At 44.5% G+C, this 27,969-nt stretch overlaps 2 protein-coding genes across 2 annotated transcripts; both read left to right on the top strand.

Moving 5' to 3' along the window:
- The first annotated feature begins 13 nt into the window (after window positions 1-13).
- Window positions 14-20,223, top strand: LOC147006706 (uncharacterized). Its single transcript, XM_085868134.1, has 9 exons — window positions 14-264; window positions 371-427; window positions 10,482-10,592; window positions 10,699-10,755; window positions 11,256-12,064; window positions 15,570-15,676; window positions 18,413-18,499; window positions 19,926-19,989; window positions 20,213-20,223. Exons 1-9 carry the CDS (start codon window positions 164-166, stop codon window positions 20,221-20,223), a joined length of 1,404 nt encoding a protein of 467 aa, XP_085724260.1. The 5' UTR covers window positions 14-163.
- On the top strand, window positions 15,543-27,133 carry LOC147006705 (putative serine/threonine-protein kinase MARK-C). Its single transcript, XM_085868167.1, has 10 exons — window positions 15,543-15,676; window positions 18,413-18,499; window positions 19,926-19,967; window positions 20,213-20,261; window positions 20,812-20,883; window positions 24,029-24,099; window positions 24,220-24,276; window positions 25,648-25,881; window positions 26,707-26,832; window positions 26,998-27,133. Exons 4-10 carry the CDS (start codon window positions 20,234-20,236, stop codon window positions 27,040-27,042), a joined length of 633 nt encoding a protein of 210 aa, XP_085724293.1. The 5' UTR covers window positions 15,543-15,676; window positions 18,413-18,499; window positions 19,926-19,967; window positions 20,213-20,233; the 3' UTR covers window positions 27,043-27,133.
- Window positions 27,134-27,969: the final 836 nt, after the last annotated feature.

Below are 27,969 nucleotides of genomic sequence, written 5' to 3'. Positions count from 1 at the left end.
CTCGAGAGGGTTAAGAGATCTAGGGTGTTTAAGGGGTCTAAACTGTAAAGGGTCAAGTGGTCAAAGCAGTCCAACTGGTCGAGAAAGTCTAAAGTGTTGAAGAGATCTGAAGGGGTAGCTCTTACTGGTCTTCAGAAGAGTGTTGTTTTCCAGGAAAGAAAAGATGAACGAGTCACCTAATTCACAAGACGTTGATGTGAACCAGTCACCACCACATTCTACGACACCAAAGAAAAAGAAAACTACTCTTTGGGAAAGTCTAAAGTAAATATATTTATTTTCTCTCTCTGCACTTTTTTAAACTTCTTTTTGAAAATATCGAGTTCAGAAAATGTACAAGAAATTGACTTTTCAATATTTTTCATCTTAGGTGCTTGTTCAGAAGAAAAAAGAAAGGGAAGTGTTGTGATGACGTTTCACATCCCATGTAAGTAAGAGAAAATCTCCCTTTGGGATGACACATGCATACACACACACACACACACACACACACACACACACACACACACACACACACACACACACACACACACACACACTCACTCACACATACACACATACTCACACAGACACACACACACATACACACACACACACACACACACACACACATACACACACATATACATACACACACACACACACACACACACACACACACACATACAAACACACACACACACACACACACACACACACACACACATAAACACATACATACATACATACACACATACACACACACACATATTCACACAAGCCGGGAGGTGACGAGGGATTCGCTAGGATCGAAGCACTGGATACGATGCTTTTCATTCTGACCGATCCGACGAAGATTCATTGCCAAGACGTATTGGTTCACATACAATTGTTCCTCTGCCTGGCAAGATTTTTCCGATGGCGTATTTTGCCAACTGGCACACCTCATAAAAAATGACAGTGAATAGACACCCTATTTTTGAAGGACTACCATTTGAAAAATAATCGGTTTGCTGGTTTTTGCTGTGGAGCCTCGCGTTGCAGACACACACACACACACACACACACACACACACACACACACACACACACACACACACACACACACACGGAAAACCTGATAAATTTCTCTCAATGCTCTTGTTTGACCACACCTCCTGAGCCACACAATATTTTTCATAAGCCACGCCCACTTTCCTACGCCACTCCCACTTTAAATAATAAATAATTGGAGGTGGTGTGCGGGTCGTGGAATCGTTTTCGCCAAATAAATAAATAATTTGAAGGTGGTGTGTGGGTGGGGAATCGTTTTCGGTAAATAAATAAATAATTGGAGGTGGTGTGTGGGTTGTGGAATCGCTTTCGGTAAATAAATAAATAATTGGAAGTGGTGTGTGGGTCGTGGAATCGTTTTCGGTAAATAAATATATAATTGAAGGTGGTGTGTGGATCATGGAATCGTTTACGGAAAATAAATAAATAATTGGAGGCGGAGTGTGGGTCTTGGAATTGTTTACGGTAAATAAATAGATAAAGGTGGCTTGTGGATCGTGGAATCGTTTATGGTAAATAAATAAATAATTGGAGGTAGTGTGTGGGTCGTGGAATCGTTTTCAGAAAATAAATAAATAAATAAAGGTGGTGTGTGGGTCGTGGAATCGTTACAGTAAATAAATAAATAAATAAACAAGGTGGTGTGTGGATGGGGAATCGTTTTCGGTAAATAAGTAAATAATTAAGGTGGTGTGTGGGTCGTGGAACTGTTTACGGTAAATAAATAAATAAATAAGGTGGTGTGTGGGTCGTGGAATCGTTTACGGTAAATAAATAAATAATTGGAGGCGGTGTGTGGGTCGTGGAATCGTTTTCGGTCAATAAATAAATAATTGGACTTGGTGTGTCAGGAGAATCCGAAATGGTAAATAAATAAATAATTAAAGGTGGTGTGGGGATCGTGGAATCATTTTCGGTAAATAAATAAATAATGAAAGGTGGTGTGTGGGTGGGAAATAGTTTTCGGTAAATAAATAAATAATTAAAGGTGGTGTGTGGGTCATGGAATCGTTTTCGGAAAATAAATAAATAATTGGAGGTGGTGTGTGGATGGGGAATCGTTTTCGGTAAATAAATAAATTATCGGTTTACTGGTTTGTGCTGTGGAGATTCGCTTTGCAGACACACATACACACACACACACACACACACGCACAGACGGAAAACGTGATAAACTTCTCTCAATGCTCTTGTTTGACCACACCTCCTGAGCCACACAATATTTTTCATAAGCCAAGCCCACTTTCTATAAGCCACGCCCACTTTCCTACACCACTCCCACTTTTCTACGCCACTCCCACTTTTCATCAACTTCGTCCACTTTCCCTAAGCTCCGCCCACTTTCCTAAGCCCCTCATAAAAAATGAAGGTGAATAGACACCCGATTTTTTAAGGACTACCATTTAAAAAATAAAACCTCAATCAAAAATCGGCTCGAGTAAAATTTTCGAAATATCTCTAAGTGTTTAATTCCGAAGTCTCGTTTCTCTACATTCAAAACTGAAGGACAAGTATTGAAAATTACTGTACGCGGTTTTTCGGCCGTTGCACAGCAACGGGTGGTTGCTAGGCAACGAAATTCAAACGCGCACCTTCCCAGTATATGTTCCACACGTTGGCTAAGTTTCATCGAAATCGGTTCGCTGGTTCGTGCTGTGAAGCCTCGCGTTGCAGACACACATACACACAGACAGACAGACTGAAAACCTGACAATAAGGGATATCTCGCATATATAGCGAATCCACTACATACGAATACACACATACACACACACACACATACACACACACACACACACACACATACACACACACAGACACACACACACACACAGACACACACATACACACACACATACACACACACACACACACACACACACACATACACACATTCATACACACCCATACACACACACACACACACATACACACACACACACATACACACATTCATACACACCCATACACACACACACACACACATACACACACACACATACACACATTCATACACACCCACACACACACACACACATACACACATACACACATTCATACACACCCATACACACACACACACATACACACACACATACACCCATACACACACACACACACATACACACACACACACACATACACACATTCATACACACCCACACACACACACACACACATACATACACACATACACACACATATACATACACACACACATACACACACATACACACACACATACATACATACACACACACACACACACACACAAACACACACACACACACATAAACACATACATACATACATCCCCACATACACACATACACACACACACACACACACGCACACACACACACACACACACACACACACACATACACACAAGCCGGTAGGCGACGAGGGATTTGCTAGGATCGAAGCGCTGGATACGATGCTTTTCATTCTGACCGATCCACCGACGAAGATTCATTGCCAAGACGTATTGGTTCACATACAATTGTTCCTCTGCCTGGCAAGATTTTTCCGATGGCGTATTTTGCCAACTGGCACGCCTCATAAAAAATGACAGTGAATAGACACCCTATTTTTGAAGGACTACCATTTGAAAAATAATCGGTTTGCTGGTTTGTGCTGTGGAGCCTCGTGTTGCAGACACACACACACACACACACACACACACACACACACACACACACACACACACACACACACACACACACACACACACACACACACACACACACACACGGAAAACCTGATAAACTTCTCTCAATGCTCATGGTTGACCACACCTCCTGAGCCACACAATATTTTTCATAAGCCACGCCCACTTTCCTCCGCCACTCCCACTTTAAATAATAAATAATTGGAGGTGGTGTGCGGGTCGTGGAATCGTTTTCGGTAAATAAATAAATAATTGAAGGTGGTGTGTGGGTGGGGAATCGTTTTCGGTAAATAAATAATTAATTGGAGGTGATGTGTGGGTGGGGAATCGTTTTCGGTAAATAAATAAATAATTGGAGGTGGTGTGTGGGTCGGGGAATCGTTTTCGGAAAATAAATAAATAATTGAAGGTGGTGTGTGGGTCGTGAAATTGTTTACGGAAAATAAATAAATAATTGGAGGCGGAGTGTGGGTCGTGGAATCGTTTTCGGTAAATAAATAAATAATTGGAAGTGGTGTGTGGGTCGTGGAATCGTTTTCGGTAAATAAATATATAATTGAAGGTGGTGTGTGGATCATGGAATCGTTTACGGAAAATAAATAAATAATTGGAGGCGGAGTGTGGGTCTTGGAATTGTTTACGGTAAATAAATAGATAATTAAAGGTGGCTTGTGGATCGTGGAATCGTTTATGGTAAATAAATAAATAATTGGAGGTAGTGTGTGGGTCGTGGAATCGTTTTCAGTGAATAAATAAATAATTTAAGGTGGTGTGTAGGTCGCGGAATCGTTACGGTAAATAAATAAATAAATAAATAAACAAGGTGGTGTGTGGGTGGGGAATCGTTTTCGGTAAATAAGTAAATAATTAAAGGTGGTGTGTGGGTCGTGGAACCGTTTACGGTAAATAAATAAATAAGGTGGTGTGTGGGTCGTGGAATCGTTTACGGTAAATAAATAAATAATTGGAGGCGGTGTGTGGGTCGTGGAATCATTTTCGGTAAATAAATAAATAATTGGAGTTGGTGTGTGGGTGGGGAATCGTTTTCGGTAAATAAATAAATAATTGGACATGGTGTGTCAGGAGAATCCGAAATGGTAAACAAATAAATTATTAAAGGTGGTGTGTGGATCGTGGAATCATTTTCGGTAAATAAATAAATAATGAAAGGTGGTGTGTGGATGGGGAATAGTTTTCGGTAAATAAATAATTAAAGGTGGTGTATGGGTCATGGAATCGTTTTCGGAAAATAAATAAATAATTGGAGGTGGTGTGTGGATGGGGAATCGTTTTCGCTAAATAAATAAATTATCGGTTTGCTGGTTTGTGCTGTGGAGACTCGCTTTGCAGACACACATACACACACACACACACACACACACGCACAGACGGAAAATGTGATAAACTTCTCTCAATGCTCTTGTTTGACCACACCTCCTGAGCCACACTATATTTTTCATAAGCCAAGCCCACTTTCCATAAGCCACGCCCACTTTCCTACGCCACTCCCACTTTTCTACGCCACTCCCACTTTTCATCAACTTCGTCCACTTTCCCTTAGCTCCGCCCACTTTCCTAAGCCCCTCATAAAAAATGACGGTGAATAGACACCCGATTTTTGAAGGAATACCATTTGAAAAATAAAACCTCAATCAAAAATCGGCTCCAGTAAAATTTTCTAAATATCTCTAAGTGTTTAATTCCGAAGTCTCGTTTCTCTACATTCAAAACTGAAGGACAAGTATTGAAAATTACTGTACGCGGTTTTTCGGCCGTTGCACAGCAACGGGTGGTTGCTAGGCAACGAAATTCAAACGCGCACCTTCCCAGTATATGTTCCACACGTTGGCTAAGTTTCATCGAAATCGGTTCGCTGGTTCGTGCTGTGAAGCCTCGCGTTGCAGACACACATACACACAGACAGACAGACTGAAAACCCGACAATAAGGGATATCTCGCATATATAGCGAATCCACTACATACGAATACACACATACACACACACACATACACACACACACACACACACACACATACACACACACACATTTATACACACCCATACACACACACACATATACACACAGACACACATATACACACAGACACACAAACACACACAAACACACACAAACACACACAAACACACACAAACACACACACACACATAAACATATGCCTGCATGTGCATTTGTACGCAAACACGAGGGTGGATACTTTGAGTCGTGGGAGGAGTTCGTTCCACCTTCTGAAACCCGCAAACGGAGAGAACAACTGTGGAAGAAATTCACTTCTTCTATGTCAGAGTCTGAGACCATTTATTGACAACAAACAACAACAACAAAACAACAACAAACATGCGAACGTAGAAAGAGAAAAACAAGACACAAGCAATATCAAACACGATCCTCTTTCTGCTCAAAAACCACTCAATAATCCCCTTGATACTCGTTTGACAGCCAATGCAGGGGAGGGCGAGACATTTGGCAATTAAAGTGCTGATAAGTACAATGCAAAATAACTCAGAACTACAACACATGGCCACTTTGGACAGAGGGAAAGAATAACACACTCAGGAGAGTTTGCAGGTCAGCCTTGAAGAGCGGATGATACGTTTTGGGGAGGAAAAGCAGAGTGGGGTGGAGGGATACATGAACTCAATACATTGAACATGCATTTCATTTTCTCCAAGATGATGGGATTCTCCAAACCCCCCCCCGTTTCCATGCAGCGAGCAAGGCCTTTGCCATCAAAAGCCAATCGAGTTGTTTAATTTTCCTTGGACAGCAAGGCGTCTGTTGCAGTGAGTGGCCTTCTGGGAATTATTTAATTTCTTCGAGACAATGGAGGCACCGCTTTTCAGTAGCCGGCAGCAAGGCGTCCTTCTCTTCAGCAGCTGGGCAGTTCCTTTTTAACGTTGGAGATACGATCCTTGGTTATATGTATTTCAGTGAGATAAAAGGACAGAAGATTGAGAAAGATACAATTCTACTAAACTGGTATATTCATCTACACTAGCCGAAACCCCGTCACAGACGGATTCCGTTCATTCAACAACCCTCGCCAGCTCACCTATACTCGAAGGACATGGACTGGACAGGGCGTGCTTGCCCCCGCCTACTCATCCCCCCCCGCCTTCAATTTGCTGACCCCGCCCAAAAATTTAATTACCCCGGCCCCGCCTCTGCCTCTTCACTCCCCGTACACACACACACACACACACACACACACACACACACTGGTCTCTTGATTCCCCGCCCCACAAAGAACTAGCTCGTTACAACGTGGACCTAGCAGCACTTAGTGAAACACGCCTTGCAGAGAAGGGACAGATCTTAGAACTTGGTGGTGGGTACACCTTCTTTTGGAGTGGTCGCAGCAGCGCTGAACGGCGAGAGGCAGGCGTTGGATTCGCCATCAGATCTCACCTCGCCCGAAAACTTGCCAAGCTTCCAGAGGGCATCAATGATCGCCTGATGACACTTCAACTCCCACTTGGAAACAAGAAGAGTGCAACGTTGATCAGTGCATATTCCCCAACAATGACCAACCCCGATGATATCAAAGATAAGTTCTATGAAGAACCTGCGCCCTCATTGCAGCAGTCCCACAGTCAGAGAAGCTTATTGTCCTTGGGGACTTCAACGCCAGAGTGGGGGACAGATCACGAGACTTGGGAAGGGATCATTGGAAGACATGGTACCGGCAAGTGCAACAGCAACGGCGTTCTACTCCTGAAGATGTGTGCCTCACATGACCTAGTCATCACCAACACACTCTTCCATCTCCCCACCCGTAAAAAGACATCTTGGATGCATCCACGCTCTCGGCAATGGCATCTGATTGATTATGTCATCACCAGAAAGAGGGACAGGCAGGACGTGAGAGTGACAAGGGCCATGTGTGGTGCCGACTGCTGGACTGATCATCGCCTCATCGTGTCCAAACTTAAGCTTCGCATTCTGCCCATGAGAAGACCCCAAGGTCAGAATACTCCAAAGAGGCTCAACATCTCCAAGCTAAAGAGCAGCAAAGTTGCAGAAGAAATCTCCAGAGACCTTGATGGCAAGCTGGTGGACATACCCCATGATGACCAGGACAGCCTTGAACAACAGTGGGTGGCTTTCAGAGATGCAGTCAACTCCATCGCCCTCGAACACCTCGGGCCAGCATCCCGCAGAAACCAGGACTGCTTTGACGAGAACGATGAAGAGATCCAGGCACTGCTATCAGAGAAACACCAACTGTTCGGAGCACACCAGAACGACCCCACGTCACAAACGAAGAAAGATGCCTTTGCCAGCGCAAGACAAAAAGGACAGAAGAAACTCCGTGAGATGCAGGACACATGGTATAGGAAGAAGGCTGATGAAATCCAGGGCTACGCAGACAGTCACGACACCAAGCGTTTCTACGATGCATTGAAGGCTGTGTATGGACCCCAGTCGTCTGGCTCTTCTCCCCTCCTCAGTGCAGATGGGACCCAGTTGCTGACAGAGAAAAAGCAGATTCTGGAGAGATGGGCTGAACACTTCAACCAGGTCCTCAATCGCCCTGCTGATATCAACGACCAGGTCATCACTCGTCTACCTCACATGGAGATCAACCAGGACCTTGACAACCTCCCGACAGAAGAAGAAGTCACAAAGGCCATCAAGCAACTTTCCTGTGGCAAAGCACCAGGATCAGATGCAATTCCTGCTGAAGTGCACAAAGCAGGAGGCCCTGTCATGGTGCAGAAGCTGACTGAACTCTTCCAGTCCATGCAGAATAAAAGGAAGGTCCCACAACAGCTGAAAGATGCCAGTATAGTCCACATCTACAAGAGGAAAGGCAACCGCCAGTCTTGCGACAATCATCGAGGCATCTCCCTCCTGCCCATAACCGGGAAGATCTTAGCTCGCACCCTGCTCAACCATCCCAATCAACACCTTGAGCAGGGTCTCCTTCCAGAAAGCCAATGCGGTTTCCGCGCTGGACGTGGAACTGTCGACATAATATTTGATGCACGCCAACTCCAGGAAAAATGCCAAGAGCAGCACAGTGACCTGTTCGTGACTTTTGTCGATCTCACAAAGGCCTTCGACACTGTCAGCAGAGATGGCGTGTGGAAGATAATGCATAAGTTTGGCTGTCCAAGCAAGTTCATCACGATTGTCCGTCAGTTCCATGACGGCATGATGGTGAAAGTGCTCGATGATGGAGACGAGTCGGAAGCCTTTCCAGTGACAATGGCGTGAAGCAAGGTTGTGTTCTTGCCCCTACACTCTTCAGCATGGTCTTCTCTACCATGCCGACCGATGCCTTCCGTGACTGCCATGATGGAATACACATCAGGTACAGGACTGACAGCAGGCTGTTCAACCTCAGGCGCTTGCAAGCTGTTTCAAAGGTGAAGGAGACCATCATCAGAGATCTCTTGTTTGCTGATGACTGCGCCCTCAACGCCTGCATAGAGCAGAAGATGCAGGATGAAATGGACTGCTTCTCACAGGCCTGTGACTACTTTGGTCTCTCCATTAGCACCAAAAAGGCTGAAGTTATGAATCAGCCCATGCCTGGAAAGCCCTACCAGGAACCACACATCATGGTGAAGGGACAGAATCTACAGGCTGTCGACAGCTTTACCTGTCTGGCCTCACGATTTACCTCCCATTATTTACCTACCACTGTCGTGAGTGGTGAACATTGACATTGAGGTCAATAACAGGATTGCCAAGGCCAGCGTTGCCTTTGGGCGACTCCGTAAGAATGTTTGGGAGTGGAGAGGACTCAGCCTTACCACCAAGATGAAGGTCGATCGTGCACTGGGACTCACCACTCTTCTCTATGCAAGTGAGACATGGACTGTCTACAGCAGACACGCCAAACAGCTCAACCACTTTCACCTGAGCTGCTTTGGCAGACTCCTTTTCAACAGGTGGCAGGACAAAATTCCCGATACAGAGGTCTTGGAACGGGCCGGAATCCCCAGCGTCCACACCCTTCTATGTAAAGCCCAAGCCAGATGGGCAGGTCATGTCGTTAGAATGCCCGACAGTCGACTGCCAAAACAGCTTCTGTATGGAGAACTGTGTCAGGGTATAAGCACCCAGTAGGGGGACAGAAGAAACGGTTTAAGGACTGCCTCAAAGTGTCCCTCAAAGACTTGGACATCAACCTCAGCACTTGGGAATCTTTTGCTCTGGACCGTCCAACCTGGCGGAGCAAGCTCACCACAGGAGCCCAAGCAGCAGAGAACAGACGCATTGCAGAGGCCCAGAAGAAACGCACCGCGCGCAAGGCCCGGGCTACCTCCACTTCCACTGCAGTCCCCATCCATTTATGTCCTACGTGTGGGCGTGCCTTCCGGGCCCGGATTGGCCTCACCAGTCACTTCCGGACCCACAGTCACCAATCTTCCAACTGAAAGTGAAGTCATGGTCATCTTCGAACCCGAAGGACGAAGAACATCTATTCCTCATGACATTATCTCAACCTGATTACATCACGGCTGTGATTAGCTAAATTATGTCACCATGGCAACCTTCTCAGTAACTCAGCTTGTGTGCGTGATATTTCAAAAATTGTTCAAGATTTAACTTTTAGATTACACAGATCTTTTCTTCGTCCCACCCAAAAGGCAGGGGGGACCTCGAGTGTCAGTTCCTTGTTTTATTTCATGTGGTGTTTGGTGGAGGGGGCATTGTCGTGTCAGTTATTGAAACACAGAATGTGTATGATATCCGGTTTAGCATATTTGTAGCAATTTGTGGATTTAAATGGTGTTGTTTTCCAGGAAAGCAAAGACGAACGAGTCTCCTGGTTCTCAAGACGTTGATGTGAACCAGTCACCACCACATTCGACTCCACCGAAGAAAAGGAAAACTACTTTTTGGGAACGTCTAAAGTAAATATTTTTATTTTCTCCCACCACACTTTTGAAAACTTCTTTTTGGAAATATCAAGTTCAGAAAATGTACAATAAATTGACTTTTCAATCTTTTTCATCTTAGGTGCTTGTTCAGGAGAAAAAAGAAAGGGAAGTGTTGTGATGACGTTTCACATCCCATGTAAGTAAGAGAGAATCTCCCTTCGGGATGACACATGCATACACACACACACACACACACACACACACACACACACACACACACACACACACACACACACACACACACACACACACACACACACACACACACACACATACATACTCACACATACACACACACACCGATGAATCGCCCTGCCTGTCAAACGCCGCGATGACAGTTTATATCTGGGTCGGGACTGATCGGAAGTGAGTGTGGGAGCTTGGGACACCGAAGGAAAGCAAAAGTGAGGTGTTGGTGATGTTCACACCCACTTCACCACGTGACATTTCTTCACTTCATTCTAAACTGTGTGTGAAGATACTTCGAATGTGGAGTTTGCTGTCTGAATGTGGAAAACACATCGAGAACCGATGCAGTCTGATTCTCACCGACCCGACTACATTTTTATTCTGACATTGTTTCTGATTTGTAACATTTTTAAGTACAGCATTAAAAAATGTTTCTTGCTTTTGCAGGAGTGCTGAACCTCCATTGACAAAACAATCCCTTGAGGAAGATCTGATAACTGGTGAAAATCAACCTCTTGAGGAAGAGCTGCAAGCTGGTGAAAAACAACCTCTTAAGGAAGAGCTGCAAGCTGGTGAAAAACAACCTCTTCAGGTATTGCTGCAAGCTGGTGAAAAACAACCTCTTAAGGAAGAGCTGCAAGCTGGTGAAAAACAACCTCTTAAGGTATTGCTGCAAGCTGGTGAAAAACAACCTCTTGAGGTATTGCTGCAAGCTGGTGAAAAACAACCTCTTAAGGTATTGCTGCAAGCTGGTGAAAAACAACCTCTAAAGGTTTTGCTGCAAGCTGGTGAAAAACAACCTCTTGAGGTATTGCTGCAAGCTGGTGAAAAACAACCTCTTGAGGTATTGCTGCAAGCTGGTAAAAAACAACCTCTTGAGGTATTGCTGCAAGCTGGTGAAAAACAACCTCTTGAGGTATTGCTGCAAGCTGGTGAAAAACAACCTCTTGGGTTATTGCTGCAAGCTGGTGAAAAACAACCTCTGAAGGTATTGCTGCAAGTTGGTGAAAAACAACCTCTTGAGGTATTGCTGCAAGCTGGTGAAAAACAACCTCTTAAGGTATTCCTGCACGCTGGTGAAAAACAACCTCTTGAGGTATTGCTGCAAGCTGGTGAAAAACAACCTCTTAAGGTATTGCTGCAAGCTGGTGAAAAACAACCTCTTAAGGTATTGCTGCAAGCTGGTGAAAAACAACCTCTTGAGGAAGAGGTGCAAGCTGGTGAAAAACAACCTCTTGAGGAAGAGCTGCAAGCTGGTGAAAAACAACCTCTTGAGGAAGAGCTGCAAGCTGGTGAAAAACAACCTCTTGAGGAAGAGCTGCAAGCTGGTGAAAAACAACCTCTTGAGGAAGAGCTGCAAGTTGGTGAAAAACAACCTCTTGAGGAAGAGCTGCAAGCTGGTGAAAAACAACCTCTTGAGGAAGAGCTGCAAGCTGGTGAAAAACAACCTCTTGAGGAAGAGCTGCAAGCTGGTGAAAAACAACCTCTTAAGGAAGAGGTGCAAGCTGGTGAAAAACAATCTCTTGAGGAAGAGGTGCAAGCTGGTGAAAAACAACCTCTTGAGGTAGAACTGCAAGCTGGTGAAAAACAACCTCTTGAGGAGGAACTGCAAGCTGGTGAAAAACAACCTCTTAAGGAAGAGGTGCAAGCTGGTGAAAAACAATCTCTTAAGGAAGAGGTACAAGCTGGTGAAAAGCAACCTCTTGAGGTATTGCTGCAAGCTGGTGAAAAACAACCTCTTAAGGTTTTGCTGCAAGCTGGTGAAAAACAACCTCTTGAGGAAGAGCTGCAAGTTGGTGAAAAACAACCTCTTGAGGAAGAGCTGCAAGCTGGTGAAAAACAACCTCTTGAGGAAGAACTGCAAGTTGGTGAAAAACAACCTCTTGAGGAAGAGCTGCAAGCTGGTGAAAAACAACCTCTTAAGGAAGAGGTGCAAGCTGGTGAAAAACAATCTCTTGAGGAAGAGGTGCAAGCTGGTGAAAAACAATCTCTTGAGGAAGAGGTGCAAGCTGGTGACAAACAACCTCTTAAGGAAGAGGTGCAAGCTGGTGAAAAACAACCTCTTGAGGTAGAACTGCAAGCTGGTGAAAAACAACCTCTTGAGGAAGAACTGCAAGCTGGTGAAAAACAACCTCTTAAGGAAGAGGTGCAAGCTGGTGAAAAACAATCTCTTAAGGAAGAGGTACAAGCTGGTGAAAAACAACCTCTTGAGGTATTGCTGCAAGCTGGTGAAAAACAACCTCTTAAGGTTTTGCTGCAAGCTGGTGAAAAACAACCTCTTGAGGAAGAGCTGCAAGCTGGTGAAAAACAACCTCTTGAGGAAGAGCTGCAAGCTGGTGAAAAACAACCTCTTGAGGAAGATCTGCAAGCTGGTGAAAAACAACCTCTTAAGGAAGAGGTGCAAGCTGGTGAAAAACAACCTCTTAAGGAAGAGGTGCAAGCTGGTGAAAAACAATCACTTGAGGAAGAGGTGCAAGCTGGTGAAAAACAACCTCTTGAGGAAGAACTGCAAGCTGGTGAAAAACAACCTCTTGAGGAAGAACTGCAAGCTGGTGAAAAACAACCTCTTGAGGAAGAACTGCAAGCTGGTGAAAAACAACCTCTTGAGGAAGAGGTGCAAGCTGGTGAAAAACAACCTCTTAAGGAAGAGGTGCAAGCTGGTGAAAAACAATCTCTTGAGGAAGAGGTGCAAGCTGGTGAAAAACAATCTCTTGAGGAAGAGGTGCAAGCTGGTGAAAAACAACCTCTTGAGGAAGAACTGCAAGCTGGTGAAAAACAACCTCTTGAGGAAGAACTGCAAGCTGGTGAAAAACAACCTCTTGAGGAAGAGCTGCAAGCTGGTGAAAAACAACCTCTTAAGGAAGAGGTGCAAGCTGGTGAAAAACAACCTCTTAAGGAAGAGGTGCAAGCTGGTGAAAAACAATCTCTTGAGGAAGAGGTGCAAGCTGGTGAAAAACAACCTCTTGAGGAAGAACTGCAAGCTGGTGAAAAACAACCTCTTGAGGAAGAACTGCAAGCTGGTGAAAAACAACCTCTTGAGGAAGAACTGCAAGCTGGTGAAAAACAACCTCTTGAGGAAGAGGTGCAAGCTGGTGAAAAACAACCTCTTAAGGAAGAGGTGCAAGCTGGTGAAAAACAATCTCTTGAGGAAGAGGTGCAAGCTGGTGAAAAACAATCTCTTGAGGAAGAGGTGCAAGCTGGTGAAAAACAACCTCTTGAGGAAGAACTGCAAGCTGGTGAAAAACAACCTCTTGAGGAAGAACTGCAAGCTGGTGAAAAACAACCTCTTGAGGAAGAACTGCAAGCTGGTGAAAAACAATCTCTTGAGGAAGAGGTGCAAGCTGGTGAAAAACAACCTCTTGAGGAAGAGCTGCAAGCTGGTGAAAAACAACCTCTTGAGGAAGAACTGCAAGCTGGTGAAAAACAATCTCTTGAGGAAGAGGTGCAAGCTGGTGAAAAACAACCTCTTGAGGAAGAGATGCAAGCTGGTGAAAAACAACCTCTTGAGGAAGAGCTGCAAGCTGGTGAAAAACAACCTCTTGAGGAAGAGCTGCAAGCTGGTGAAAAACAACCTCTTGAGGAAGAGCTGCAAGCTGGTGAAAAACAACCTCTTGAGGAAGAGCTGCAAGCTGGTGAAAAACAATCTCTTGAGGAAGAGGTGCAAGCTGGTGAAAAACAACCTTTTAAGGAAGAGCTGCAAGCTGGTGAAAAACAACCTCTTGAGGAAGAGCTGCAAGCTGGTGAAAAACAACCTCTTGAGGAAGAACTGCAAGCTGGTGAAAAACAACCTCTTGAGGAAGAACTGCAAGCTGGTGAAAAACAACCCCTTGAGGAAGAGCTGCAAGCTGGTGAAAAACAACCTCTTGAGGAAGAGCTGCAAGCTGGTGAAAAACAACCCCTTGAGGAAGAGCTGCAAGCTGGTGAAAAACAACCTCTTGAGGAAGAGCTGCAAGCTGGTGAAAAACAACCCCTTGAGGAAGAACTGCAAGCTGGTGAAAAACAACCTCTTGAGGAAGAACTGCAAGCTGGTGAAAAACAACCTCTTAAGGAAGAGGTGCAAGCTGGTGAAAAACAACCTCTTAAGGAAGAGGTGCAAGCTGGTGAAAAACAACCTCTTAAGGAAGAGGTGCAAGCTGGTGAAAAACAACCTCTTGAGGAAGAGGTGCAAGCTGGTGAAAAACAACCTCTTGAGGAAGAGGTGCAAGCTGGTGAAAAACAATCTCTTGAGGAAGAGGTGCAAGCTGGTGAGTTTTGAAAATGAATCTTTTCTAAAAAATAAATTAGTCATCTCGGTTCATTTGGGTGTTTCGGCACTTGTTGGAGGAAACACCTGAAAATGGTTGTTTTATTTATTTTTCACTGTGCTGGTGGTGGCTGCTTGTTCCTCATGACAATGACACGAACGACTTTCCTCTCACCGCAGCAACCATTACTGTGTGTGCTCCAAACAATTTGTTTTGATCCTCCATTAATGCCATAGTAGTGTTTGAACAGCTTTTCACCCCTCTCTGTCCATCCTTCCGTCCATCCCACACTCATTGGCCTCCAAGTAACCACCAACCTCTGTTGCTCAGCACTGAGCAGTACACACACACACACACACACACACACACACACACACACACACACACACACACACACACACACACACACACACACACACACACACACACACACACGTCTCAACATGGTGATATTCTGTCCATTGATATTTTTCTGTTGCAATATCTGTTTTATCTTGATTTTGCTTCATCTTTCCAGGTTTGCTTCCCAGTAATAGAAAAAATGATGAGAGTGACAGCCGTGTAGATGTTGACAGCTATTTCATCGAGAGGACGAACGATGAGGAATTTGAGAAGAATGAAGTGGTAAGCAAGATATTGGATTACCGACAGTGGGGTGAAAAATAATGAATGAGTGCACTTCAATCGATGCCACGATTTCTCAAATCACAAATTCAAGCACGAATTTGTCATCTTATTGAAGATATTGCTTCGGTTGTGGGGGTAGATGGAGGAATTTAATTTGGAATTTTGCGTTGAATGGAGTAGTTTGGTCCGTGGATGTGTAGGAGGCATCTCGATGTAATTAAGGAGGGAAACTGTTAGCTTAAGTGTATCGTGCCACCACACAGGGGGTGGTGCTGTGTTAATTGGCTGGGCTTAAAGAACAAGCTTCCCCAGGATGTAATTGCCCTCTGTGATTTTTCCCGATGTTTTCATATTTCAAGAACGGAAATAAAGGTGGGGAAACATGTCCCGAAAATAACTACAAGCGGACGGAAAGCCCCGCCTTCAAAGGGTGACAACAGGTGAAGTGACGCCCCCGAGTGATGATTGTTGGGCGTGATGATGTCAGAGGCTAGCCAGTCGTGCCGAGCGGGCGGAGGCCCCACCTTCCCGGGTTTCGAGTGAGCAAGTAACGCCCCGGAGGAGGAAATGGTGGTTTGGTTGACGTTAGTCAGTCACTCCCTCAGTAGGAGGGAGATGGGAGATCAGGGTGAGCACACGCACGAAGCAAGACGCTGGCTTTTGGCTCTTGGTTGAGTCGTGAAACTGGACCCGAGCCTCGTGTATTTAATCGCGGGTCGGTGAGGACGATCGGTGCACGAAGCCATTGCACTGGGTCTCTGAGCCTTGGTGTGGAGTGTCGCTCGCGGATTGCCTGGCGTGCGTTTGTCCCGTTGCGAGAGAAGCAACGAGGCGCCATTTTGTTGTGCACGTCTGCATGTGCAAATGGAAGTGCCTCAATTCAAAGTTCCACAAAGACCAGCTCTGGGCCAAACGAAGTCCAAGAATACTCAAAAGGAAGCGTTTTCTTTTTATTTTGTTTTCCCTTTGTCTGTATTTGAGTCTGCGTGAAGAGGCGCCCCGACTGGAGGATTTATTTGTTCCATTGTTATCATTACCTTTTGAATTATTGTCCTTTGTAAATATTAGTTTATTTTCATTAAATGTGTTCATTTTAATAAACTGTATTTGTAGTGGGGTTCGAGTGTAACCCCCCCCCCCGCCTTGTGCTGTCCTAGTGCACGCCCCATGTGCTGTGCTCCTCTGCCCCTCCGCAATTGCGCCATGCCCTTCCAGCACATGTGATAATCTCCAATGATCGACGTGTCCGCCTCCGATTCATAAGGAACCGCTCGGCCGTCCGGGGGCTGGCAGTGTCAACCGCCCATCACGACAGATCGGGTCGGGGGATTCACCTTGGCTGCCACCCTCGTGACAATATGTCCCCATATTATTTCATATTGTTACGGATTTCCGAATTCGATCTGACGAATGCACACAAACATCGAGGTCCTCAGACAGTTATTTTCCTAAATGCATGTTCAGGATAGACCCATCCCCATGTCTGGTGGGATTCTAACTTTGATGCGTTGACAAGGGTAAATAATAGATTCCCTCTCTTATGGAAAGCTCCTTTTTAGCTCGCCTGTTCGAAGAACAGAGAGCTATAGCGATACCCCCGGCGTGAGCGTCAGCGTGAAAATGTTAAAATTTTTGGTGCAAGTTATTTTTTCCTTTCTTATGTTTTTATCGACCACACTATTTTTTATACAACTGATATATATATATATATATATATATATATATATATATATATATATATATATATATATATATATATATATATATATATATATCGGGGCGTATAATGTGATACCTGTCGTCCGTCCGTCCATCTGTCTATCCGTCCATCCGTTCCTGTCCGCACTCTAACTCCCAAAGTTTTCAACTTTCACGTTTCATACTTGGTACATAGGTACAGACTGTGGAGACGGTGTGTCGCGACATTTGTTCGTCATCTAAAGTGGTTGCCATGGCAACCAGGATGCTGTTTTCCATTTAGTAACACAATTCTGTATATACCTTCTTGTTCGGGCATATAGTGCTCGGTTGCGCTCTTGTTACTGATTGCAATATACAAATACATATATTGCTTTAAAATTATTTAGATCAGACTTCACTGCAATGCTTTATAAAAAATATTAATTATTAGACGAGTCTTTTCAAAACGATAAATGTATCAACAGGCGAGCATTGGGTGGCTTTGACACCAACTCTGGTTAGTGAATACATCTGGACATTTTCCTGAGACAAACATTCCAGTTGTGTTGAAATAACATTCTTCTTTCAAGCTTGCTGGTACCTTGTAGCTATCATTTCATAAAATCAATTTGTAAGTAAAATATATAAATGATAGGGAATTACTTTATACTGAATTAAAACTTATTTGAAAGGTCGGCCTGCTTATCATATCTTTACCAAACAGGTCGATCATCTTTCAATACAGAGGAAAGATATGATAATGTTAATTAAAATTAAAAATAGATGCATTTTCAAGCACATAGAATCATAAAATATTTGAGTACATTTTCTATTTCACATTTAATCCGTTTATTTTAATATCAAGTTCAATTTAATTACATTTTATTATCGTTTTAATCACCCTCAAACACATTTTGTTAATTTCGGAGAAATTGCATCGACACTGACAATATGATTGTTGAGTTTATGTGAAATAATAATTTAATCATCGCTGTATTATTTCTCTTGTATTCCAAAAGCGTTGTTGTGAATCTCTGTTCGTGCCTTTGTCAGATCGGGAACTGGGAGGTCATCTACAAAATTGGAGAAGGAGCTTTTGGATTGGTTTACAAAGCAAAGAACATCAACACTGCAGTGGAGGTACAAGCTTGTGTAATACGAAATGTCTTCCTTTCACTTTCTGGAACAGCTCCTGGGAGAGCTAGATAGAACACGGTACAGGGACACGTGGAATAAAGGGACAGGGAGATTGTCCTGCATCTGATTTAATCAACTTTGTTTCTGTCGAGAAGAAATATGCTTTTTCTTTGGACTTACAGGCCTCATGTCATGTCATTCATGTAGAAGATTCCATCTTAGATGTCGGTCGAGCGCCGACCTCCGCTCGGCTGAACAGTTTACGGGTTAGACACCACTGACAGGCCGGATCTGGATTCAAACTTCGACCAAAATCGAATCTTCTTGTTCTTCTCACCAAAACAACTCATCCACCTTGTTTCATCATAACTCAATCACAGCTCTTTGAAATATCATGCGATATATTGTTTTTAGCCCCGTCACTCAATGGTGAAGAAGCACTTAAAAATTTTTTTTATTCTCGCATCGGATCGGGATTCGGATCTTCACCGAAATCAAATATATTCGTCCTTGTCACACACTCAACCTATCCACCTCGTTTCGTCCGAATCTGTCCACAACCTTTTGAGATGTTGTGTGATGTAGCGTTTTTGGCCCTATGTCTCAATCATAAGGAATTTCAAGGAAATTTTTGCACAGGAGGAGGCCATTCGGCCCATCATGCCTGCACTACACCAACACCAGATTTAATAAATCCGTCAATGGTGAAGAATCACTGGATATCTCGTAAACCACAAACGGATCGTCATCAAAATGGAACCAATTAGTCCTTGACACACGCTCAACTTGTGCACCAAGTTTCGTCGAAAAACGTCCACAACTCTTTGAAATATCCTCCTCACAGACATAAAACAAAGAAGTCAATCAGATGAAAATTGAGGATTTCAGAAATGTGACCGAAGTTGTTGACCTTTGGCCTACGTTGACCTCAAAAATAAGGTGGTTGAAATGTATGACGTAAAATGCAACTCTTCAAATTTCAAGTCAATCGGATGAAAATTGACAATTTTAGAAATTTTAACCCCTGTTTAACTTTTGGCCTATGTTGACCTCAAAAAGAATTGGTGGCGAATTCAGTGACCTGATATGAAAATCTTCTTCAAATTCCAAGTCAATCAGATGAAAATTGAGGTGGAGACGGGATGCCCTCCTTCCCACGTCTCTCAATTATATTTCTCTTCCTCTTCCAATTGCTGCCACTCAACGAGATTCACTTGTGGTGTGTCCATGTAATCATCCCACCTATTCCCCATTTTTATCCTCGGTCGATGTCGAGTTGTTCCTTTCTGTCACTTTTCTCCTCCACAGAGACTTCTGTATGAATGGACGTAATCATTGTATGTCACGACACACCAATATCATATCGTTTAATAGTTTTCCCACATTGTATCCAAGTTGTTATATTATGACCTTTTGTTTTCTCTTTCAGGTTGCTTTGAAGAAGTCAAAATATTTCAATGATTCCAAAAAAGTAAGTTTGTGTGAATGTGGAGGTAAACTGTGTTTTAATTACTGAACGAATAGTTTAATTTACCGATGAACTGTCCTGATGGAACCTTTGTCTGTGATGAATCTTTGTCTTTTGGCCCCTGAGGCTGTGAGTCCCTCTGTGTGAGTTACCACTTTGTGGTTATAGCTCTGGGGTTAGTTCACCTTTATACTGGTTATAGAATGAATTTGTTTAATTGTCTTTTCTTGTTTTTATTCTTTTTGTAGCTCTGGGATGAAGCTGTCAAAATGGTGAAACTTAATAATCCAAACATTGGTAAGTGTGGATTTCACTCAAACTTATCACAGTATGAACAAAACAACTTACAGATTGTGTGTTTCTCTGGCATGAATTTATCACTCATCACTCAACTATTAACTTTTCATAAACTCAATCAAACCAGAGTTCAGGTTTGAAAACACCCTTTTGGATCTGTCTCTTCATACTGCGTCATGGAACGTCAGTGCCGCTGAACCAGCTTCCTGAGAAACGGTTCCACTGGGTAGTTTGCCATTGCCTTCCCAGCATTAGTTAAGGCAGCAATTTATAATTTGTTCAGGGTGCCAGCCTACTCTTTGAGAAGGACACCGTGGGATCCTTCACATCCACTAATTTCTGTCTGTAGACGGGACGGCGGTTTAACGTCCATCTGAGGGACGGCACACACACACTGAACCACCCTGCCTGTGACACACGATGTTGATGACTTGTCATTGGAAGGGTCACACGGAATTTGTATGTTCATCATGTTGTTTGAAGGTGTTTGACTTTGGGTGGGTTTCTTATACCATCTTAACTTGTGCTCCACTGTCTTGTTTCCCCACAGTGAAGTTGATTGACATAATTGCAAATCCGATCTGTAACCAAATGGTCCTCGTGATGGAGTATGTTGCTGGAGGTGAGGTTGCTGAACTAATTTTGCCGAAATTCTACTGTTTGTGTCCATGAGGTTCACTTTTACTTGAGCACTAAAATAATTTAGTTGTGGTAATTCATAAACGTGAATTGTTGGGACTTTTTAGTGGCTCAACAAAGAGCAGAAAAGGTAACATTGACATATTGTTATGATTGTGGGGGTGGATGGAATAAGGTAATAGGGAACACAGCATTGTGTGGAGTTGCTTGGTCCGTGGACGTGTAGGAGGCATCTTTATGTAAGTAGGGAACCTGTGAGCTTAAGTGTTACGTGTCACCACACGAGGGGTGGTGCGGTGTTAATTCGCCGAGGGAGTAAGAATCAGTTCCCCAGTATGTGATTCCCCTCTGTGGTTTTTCCGTTTGATTATATATTTCAAGATCGGCAAGAAAAGTGGGGACCGCGTCCCTGAAACCACAACAAACGGGCAGAAAGCCCCGCCTTCAAAGGTTGACAACAAGCGAAGTCACGCCCCGAGGGACGACTGACGTCAGAAGCTAGCTGGGCAGGAGAAGCCATGCCATCCCGGGTTTGGGGCGTGCAGGCCACGCCCCGAAGGTAGAGGATATTGTTACGAACTTGCGCCCGCCGGCGTGCGAACGGCCGCTTCCCACTAATAGTAGCCGCTCGCCCACCGGACGGACAATCCAGTCGTGACCTTCCGGAAAAATGCTGGAACTCTGTCACGGGTGGGTCTTTAACCCCACCACGGCCTCGCCAATTTTCTACCCGCGCAAAATAGGGTCAATCGCAGAATAACGATATACCTAAGTACCTGCACGGGTAGCCAACCGGGACACCGTACCTCGGCGCAGGTCGGCTTGGACACGAACCGCTCTAGCGGTCCGTTCCGTTCTGCAGTGATAACTGAGCGGGTATTATCGCCCGACCTCGCCGGATCCCATTCTATTTAACGAGTATTTAAAACCCAACTAATATTCCGAGATGCAATATGGCGTTCCAATGGGGGAAAAAGACACGACGAACGGGTAACATTCACATCGGCACATTTATTATTCACAGCACAAATACAGTCATGCACGTATGCATTCAATAAAGTGAAAGCACTGCAACTGACTATAAGCAATTTATGTACAGCCACTTAAACAGGTTTTACTTATGGACACGGCGCCACCAACATTCATTTGAAAGCAAAACCCAAGGAAAATAAAACACTACCCCCACAGACAGGGGAGTCAGACAGGGTCCGTAGACCTTTATGGCGTGGGACTTGGCAGACCGAACGAATCCCACGAGACCGTTGCAGGTTACCTGCACCCACGTGGTGCGATGGTGGGCGAGCTCTCTCCGGCGCTCTCCACACGGATGCGCAGGCTTGCGCGACAGAGCTGGCAAAGCGGCGCCTCCTGTCCGCGTCCCTGGTGCCACTCCCGGACTCCCCACCGACTGCGAGCTCCGACGACTCGACCCGAACCACCGAACCCAAGATTCTTTGAAGACCAAGACGACGAAGAAGAAGAAGCCCCACGCACCACCACGAAGAAGAAGACATAACAAAGCCCCAAAAAGCAGCAACTGGTGTCCTGCGCACCCTTATATCCCCCAGTTCCAATGCCTCGCCCCTCCCCTTTTATCGCTCCGCCCACCTTCCAGCTTCTGCAGGAAGCTTCCAGAAAAGGGGCGTGCCCTCTCGCCCCCCCCTTCCTGCACGCCTCGCGGGGGCCGAGAGAATCTTTCTTGGCACATGTCCAGGGAGATTCATTCCCCCAAAATCAGGCCCCCACCTTTTTCACCTTTGACCTCTGGCTCAAATCGCACCTCCCCCATACCAAAGCGCGGGGAAAGCAGGAGGGAAAATCCGGCGGGAAAATCCGCGCGCCATCGATGTTCCTTTGTTTTCCTTCGCTTCGTCGAGACGGTTTACCTTCGCGGAGAGGGCCGTGGTTTGGCGTGTGGAGAAGGGGATCGGCAGTTGGTGTAGCGGGGAAGGTGGTTAGGTGATCGTGGTTGTTGTGGTTTGAGGAAATCATGGTTGTTGTGGTTTGAGGCGATCGTGGTTGGTGTTGAAATGTGGTTGGTCCAAAATAACGATAGGAAAATAAAAACGGCTATCTCAAAGGATCACAGCCCTGTGACACGAATAATACCCATTAAACAACGGTGGGGAAATCTAACTGAACACGGACTTATCGGCATAATTGAACGACGGACATTTATGGTGTTCTGCGAATTGCCACAGCCATAACAATATATATCGGCGTGATCAAAGTTACAGAAGGAGGTTGCACATTTTAAGAGGAGGAAGGAGTTGGCTTGCGCATTTTAAAAGAGCCGTGATCCCTCGCGGATTGCCTGGCGTGCATTCGTCCTGCTACGAGAGAAGCACCTCGATTCCAGTTTCACAATCTGAAATTCCAGCCCAATCAGATCTGGGCCAAGCTTATTGCAGGAATAGTTGAAACGGAAGGTTTTTCTTTTAATTTTGTGTCCCATTTGTCTGTATTTGAGTCTCAGATGTTCACCACCACCTCTTATCTTCCCCCATCCAAAACCACGATCTTTTCCACCCCCGTTAATCCACCCCAAACCCACCTCCTTCAAATTCCTTCCTGAAAGTCCTTGTGGTGTCCATCTTGTATTCCTCGTGTTCCCCGCCCCATCCCTCTCCCTTCCACAGATCTCCTCCTCATGTCTCTGTTCCACACTCAATTTTCATTTGATTGACTTGAAATTTGAACAAGATTTGCACATCTGGTCAACGACTTCAACCACTCATTATTTTTAAGGTCAAAGTTGGTCTGATTTCTAAAATTGAGATTGGGCCAAAATCTCTACATATCATGATTTCTCAAAAAGTTGTGGACGAGTTATGACAAAACGAGGTTGATGAGTTGGTCAGGTGACACAAACAAGCCGATTCGATTTTGGTTCAGATCGAGCCCATACCATCAGTGGGAGACAAAACGTAAACTGTGCGACCTGGCGGAGGTATGCGCTCCACCGAGTACCGTTCTACTTTGTTCTGTTTTACCAAGTGTGACTCTGAATGATTTTTTTTATTGTTTTGTTTATCGTTCCTCTACTTTATCTTTCCTCTCCTCTAGTTTTCTCAAAAATGAATAATCTCATTGCTTTGCCCTTGTATGTTTACGTTCGATGTGTGCAGGTTCACTCCACAACCAACTTGCTTTTCGGGAGACATTTTCTTTAGTTGATGCGTGGCACGTCATGAAGCAGGTGAGATGAAAGAGCTTTTCAGCCTCAGTGTGATGTTGATGTGTTTTGAAACTCGAAATTGTACAATGTCAACAATCACAATCTGTCTCCATTATTTAATATTTTATCTCTTCCTTCCAGATGGTTTCTGCTTTGACATATATGCACAGCATGAACATTGTGCATCGGGATATCAAGGTAACCCACTTGTGTAACACTGCAATGAAAACCATATATTGTTCAGCACAGCAAGGATGGAATGGGGGTGGGAAGTGGAGAGGGTGGGAAATTATAAAATTTATATTGTTGGGTGATGATCAACAAGGGCGGAGGTGGTGTTTGGGGGGCTGTTACACATCCAACCTTTTTGTGCTCATCACACAATTCATTAGACCTCCAAGAAAGCTCGAAAAGATGTAAAAATTAAATATCCATTTCAGTTCGGTTTCAGTGTGTGATAAACAGAACTACCCACTGTCGGAGTGTGTATTTAATTATTTATATGTCTATTCATGGTGACATCATCAGCGTCGTTCTACAATCTCAAATTCGTCTTTCCAGAATCCACTGACACATGCTATGTTATGGTCACCCGTCCATCAATGCTCTTCCATCTCAACCTTCTCCACCATATTCGAGTAATTCCCTATTAAGAGGTCGAACACTCCACTCCTCCTCGTGGGATGATCCACAAACTGGATTAAAAAGCAATCCTGGACTAGATCGAGAAATTCCTCACCTGCCCATTCCCTGTTCCTCAACCCAATCTATTCCTGGCATAATAAAATCACCCACAATCAATACTCTTCCCTGACCACATGCCTTTCGGAATGCTTAATGAACCTTTCTTCCGTCAAACCAGGAACCTGATACACGAACCTGGAACTATTCTTCCATCTTTAATGTCCGTCCACACAGAACCCCCCACGTCAATTCGCTCCTTCACATCATCCCTTTCTCTTGATTTCACACGGTATTGTTCTTCACCTCGATTGCTCCAACTCCAGCTCTTTTCTCTTTCCTATCACACCTCGACATCTTGTGGCCTTCTCGTCCCTTCCTCCAGCTCAACCAGTCTCACTTACTGCGGCTCCATTGTTCGTACTCTTTACAATCCACTCTCGTGTCAAACTCCTCCATATTATTGTATTAACTTCTGACATTGGTGGAGAATGTTTATTTTTTTTTTTACTTTCCTCTTCCTGGAATTTTTACCTGGAAGGTGTGGCAGGTCCACAAGAGCTTAGCATTGTTGTTGTTTTGGTTCTTGTTGGGGTCGATTTTGAAATGTTCACCCATTGGTCGGACAGCTGCCTGACCACGCCCACATTGGTCACTTGACTCCACCCACCACGGCACTCAGGCAGAATTATATGGCCGCCATCTTGGTTTTATTTTGGGCCTAACACATTTGGCCTGTAGGCCTTTGCTGACCCATGCACTGCCCGGGTTATGTTTTTTTTTTTCCCCAACCTGCTCTTCTCATTCAAATTTGGATTTTTATTTTAACACATTTTATGATCAAAGGTTTGATGGTTATTAATATAATGATTTGTGTTTGCTCTTTAGCTTGAAAACGTGCTTTGCAACAATCTGATGGTCGTGAAGGTCATCGACTTTGGCTTGGCTACATTTTTTAGGCCAGGTGAAATGCTTTATGACGACTGTGGCACACCTGGCTATATGGCCCCAGAGATCTCAGTGGATGGCTATGAAGGTCCCCCAGCCGACGTGTGGTCACTGGGCATCCTCTCCATGAAATTATTTCTTGGACTGGAATTTGATGGATTTGATATTTACAATGTGAGTATTGTTTATTATGGTGTCATGATCATCATCACAAAGACATTTCATCATTATTATGTGCAGAGTTGCCTTTTTGAACATGACCTCTCTGATTTTTGTTGTCCAAATTGCCATGAAAGAAGTTGGCAGGAGATAACGGAATGTGAATAATTTGTCAGTAAAAGTGGATTAAGTTTGTGGAGAGAATCTGCACAGGGGATTTAAAGTGCTGAGAGTGTCAGGGTGTGCTAAGTGAGTGAAGGGAGGTGTGACTGTTTGGTGTGAAGGGGATGCTGAAGGTGTGGTGAGTGAAGCGAGTGTTGATGGTTTGGTGCTCGAATGTTGTTGTTTGGCTTGTTCAGCAGATACCATCATGGACACATTGCTCACGGCGATACTTTTGATGTTAAGATCTGTTAGTTTGATGAGCGCGCGTTCTGCTGGATATTCCGGTTTGGACGTCGTGATCCCTTTTCTTCCAGACTGTGCAATGAAACAAATGATTGTTTGATGATTCACTTATCTTCTCTTTGGTAATTCTTCGTTGGTCCGTTTCATTTTGGCTGCCAAAGATTTTGAGTTGTCACGAATTTATTTAATAAAACCATAGACTTAATATCCAATGTTTGAGTCGAGAGGGTTTGTTTTTCGCCGAATGAAGAAAACTTCTGTGATGTACACCATAATTTATTAATTAATGAGAACGTATTTTATTCGTTTTGAGTCAAGTGTTGGTGATTGCGTCAGGGAGTGCTTGATTGGAATATGCTTATTATGAAAGTATTCAATTGTGATGATTGGTTCATATTACGTCACAAACACGTTTGTTTTGATTGTTCACAGAAAAGTTCAAATGCCAGCAATTACTGGAAAGTGTTTTCCAAACTGTCACAATTGGAAAGTGAAGAATTGACGCGCCTTCTGTATGGGATGACTTATGACGAGCCTCTGTTTAGATTCACGATGGAGGTGAGGGTTGGACACCTTTTTCAACTTTTTGATTTGCATGAACAAGTATGTTCACACGTGCTGGGGTTGCTGACCTCCTGTTTTGGTGGAGCAAAATGCTGTTGCAAACCAGTGGACGTGTTTCCTGGTCGTGTTTATATTTGATTCCAACACTTTCTTTTGCAGGAGCTTTCAAAGCACCCATGGCTCAGAAAACGTCCCTCTTTGTAATTTTGAAGGTAAGCAGCCCTCCTCTTGTACTCTGAATATCTTCCGTTAGTATTGTGACGTCCACGGGACTTGAACAGTCCCGCCAACGTAGAATGAGTCGAAACGATGGAGGCGGTTTATTTATTTATAACCCAAACATGGCGGTTCTAATCGCTCTACCGCAAACGGGACGAGGAAGGTGGCACGAGTCGCTTTTCACTGAGTTGATGATGTTTATTTCTCTAACCAGAAATAACAAGACTCGGCAAGAAGAGGGATCCGGGGCGATTCGACGGGATGGTGTGGGATCGGGCGTGGGGAAAACACAGACAATTCCAATGAATATACAGATCTCAAACCCTCTAAGGCACCAAGTACACACACACACACACACACACACACACACACACACACACACACACACACACACACACACACACACACACACACACACACACACACACACACACACACACACACACCGTAGCTACTTCTGGTGGTCAGGCTGGACCGTGGTGTGGACGCAACTGTCCCTGGATCGGCGTCGGACGAGCTGGCCTTGCTCTCGTCAGGGGGGCAGGAGAAACTGTGGTGCTGTCGACCTCCTGGTCCTGGCCCAAGTCCGCTCACAGCCACCAGGGAACCAGTTCTGGCGCCAAGTTGCGAGCAGGAGAGGGAGGCAGGTCCGCCCGCCGTTCGACCCCGTACTCTGAGTCAGCAGAACCCCAGAGCCAACCAAGGTGAGGGACGAGGCTCAGCAAGGCTCCAAGACATGATGAAGAACACGATCGAATCAGCACAACAACAAGTATGCTTCCCGCGCAACAGCCTCCACACCAAAAAAACACGATCTTTTTGTCCCGCTCTTCTTCCTCTCCCTTTTTCAACCCCGAACAGAACCTTTTTATCCTCCCGTCCTCGTCACTTCCAATCGAGCCGTTTTACTGG

This window comes from Eptatretus burgeri, unplaced genomic scaffold (genome assembly GCF_056783735.1).
Source record: "Eptatretus burgeri isolate ZD-2024b unplaced genomic scaffold, Ebu_testis_v1 Ebu_testis_scaffold_3156, whole genome shotgun sequence".
In the NCBI taxonomy this organism is placed as follows: Eukaryota; Metazoa; Chordata; class Myxini; order Myxiniformes; family Myxinidae; genus Eptatretus; species Eptatretus burgeri.
This window is presented reverse-complemented; position numbering and strand designations above follow the sequence as displayed.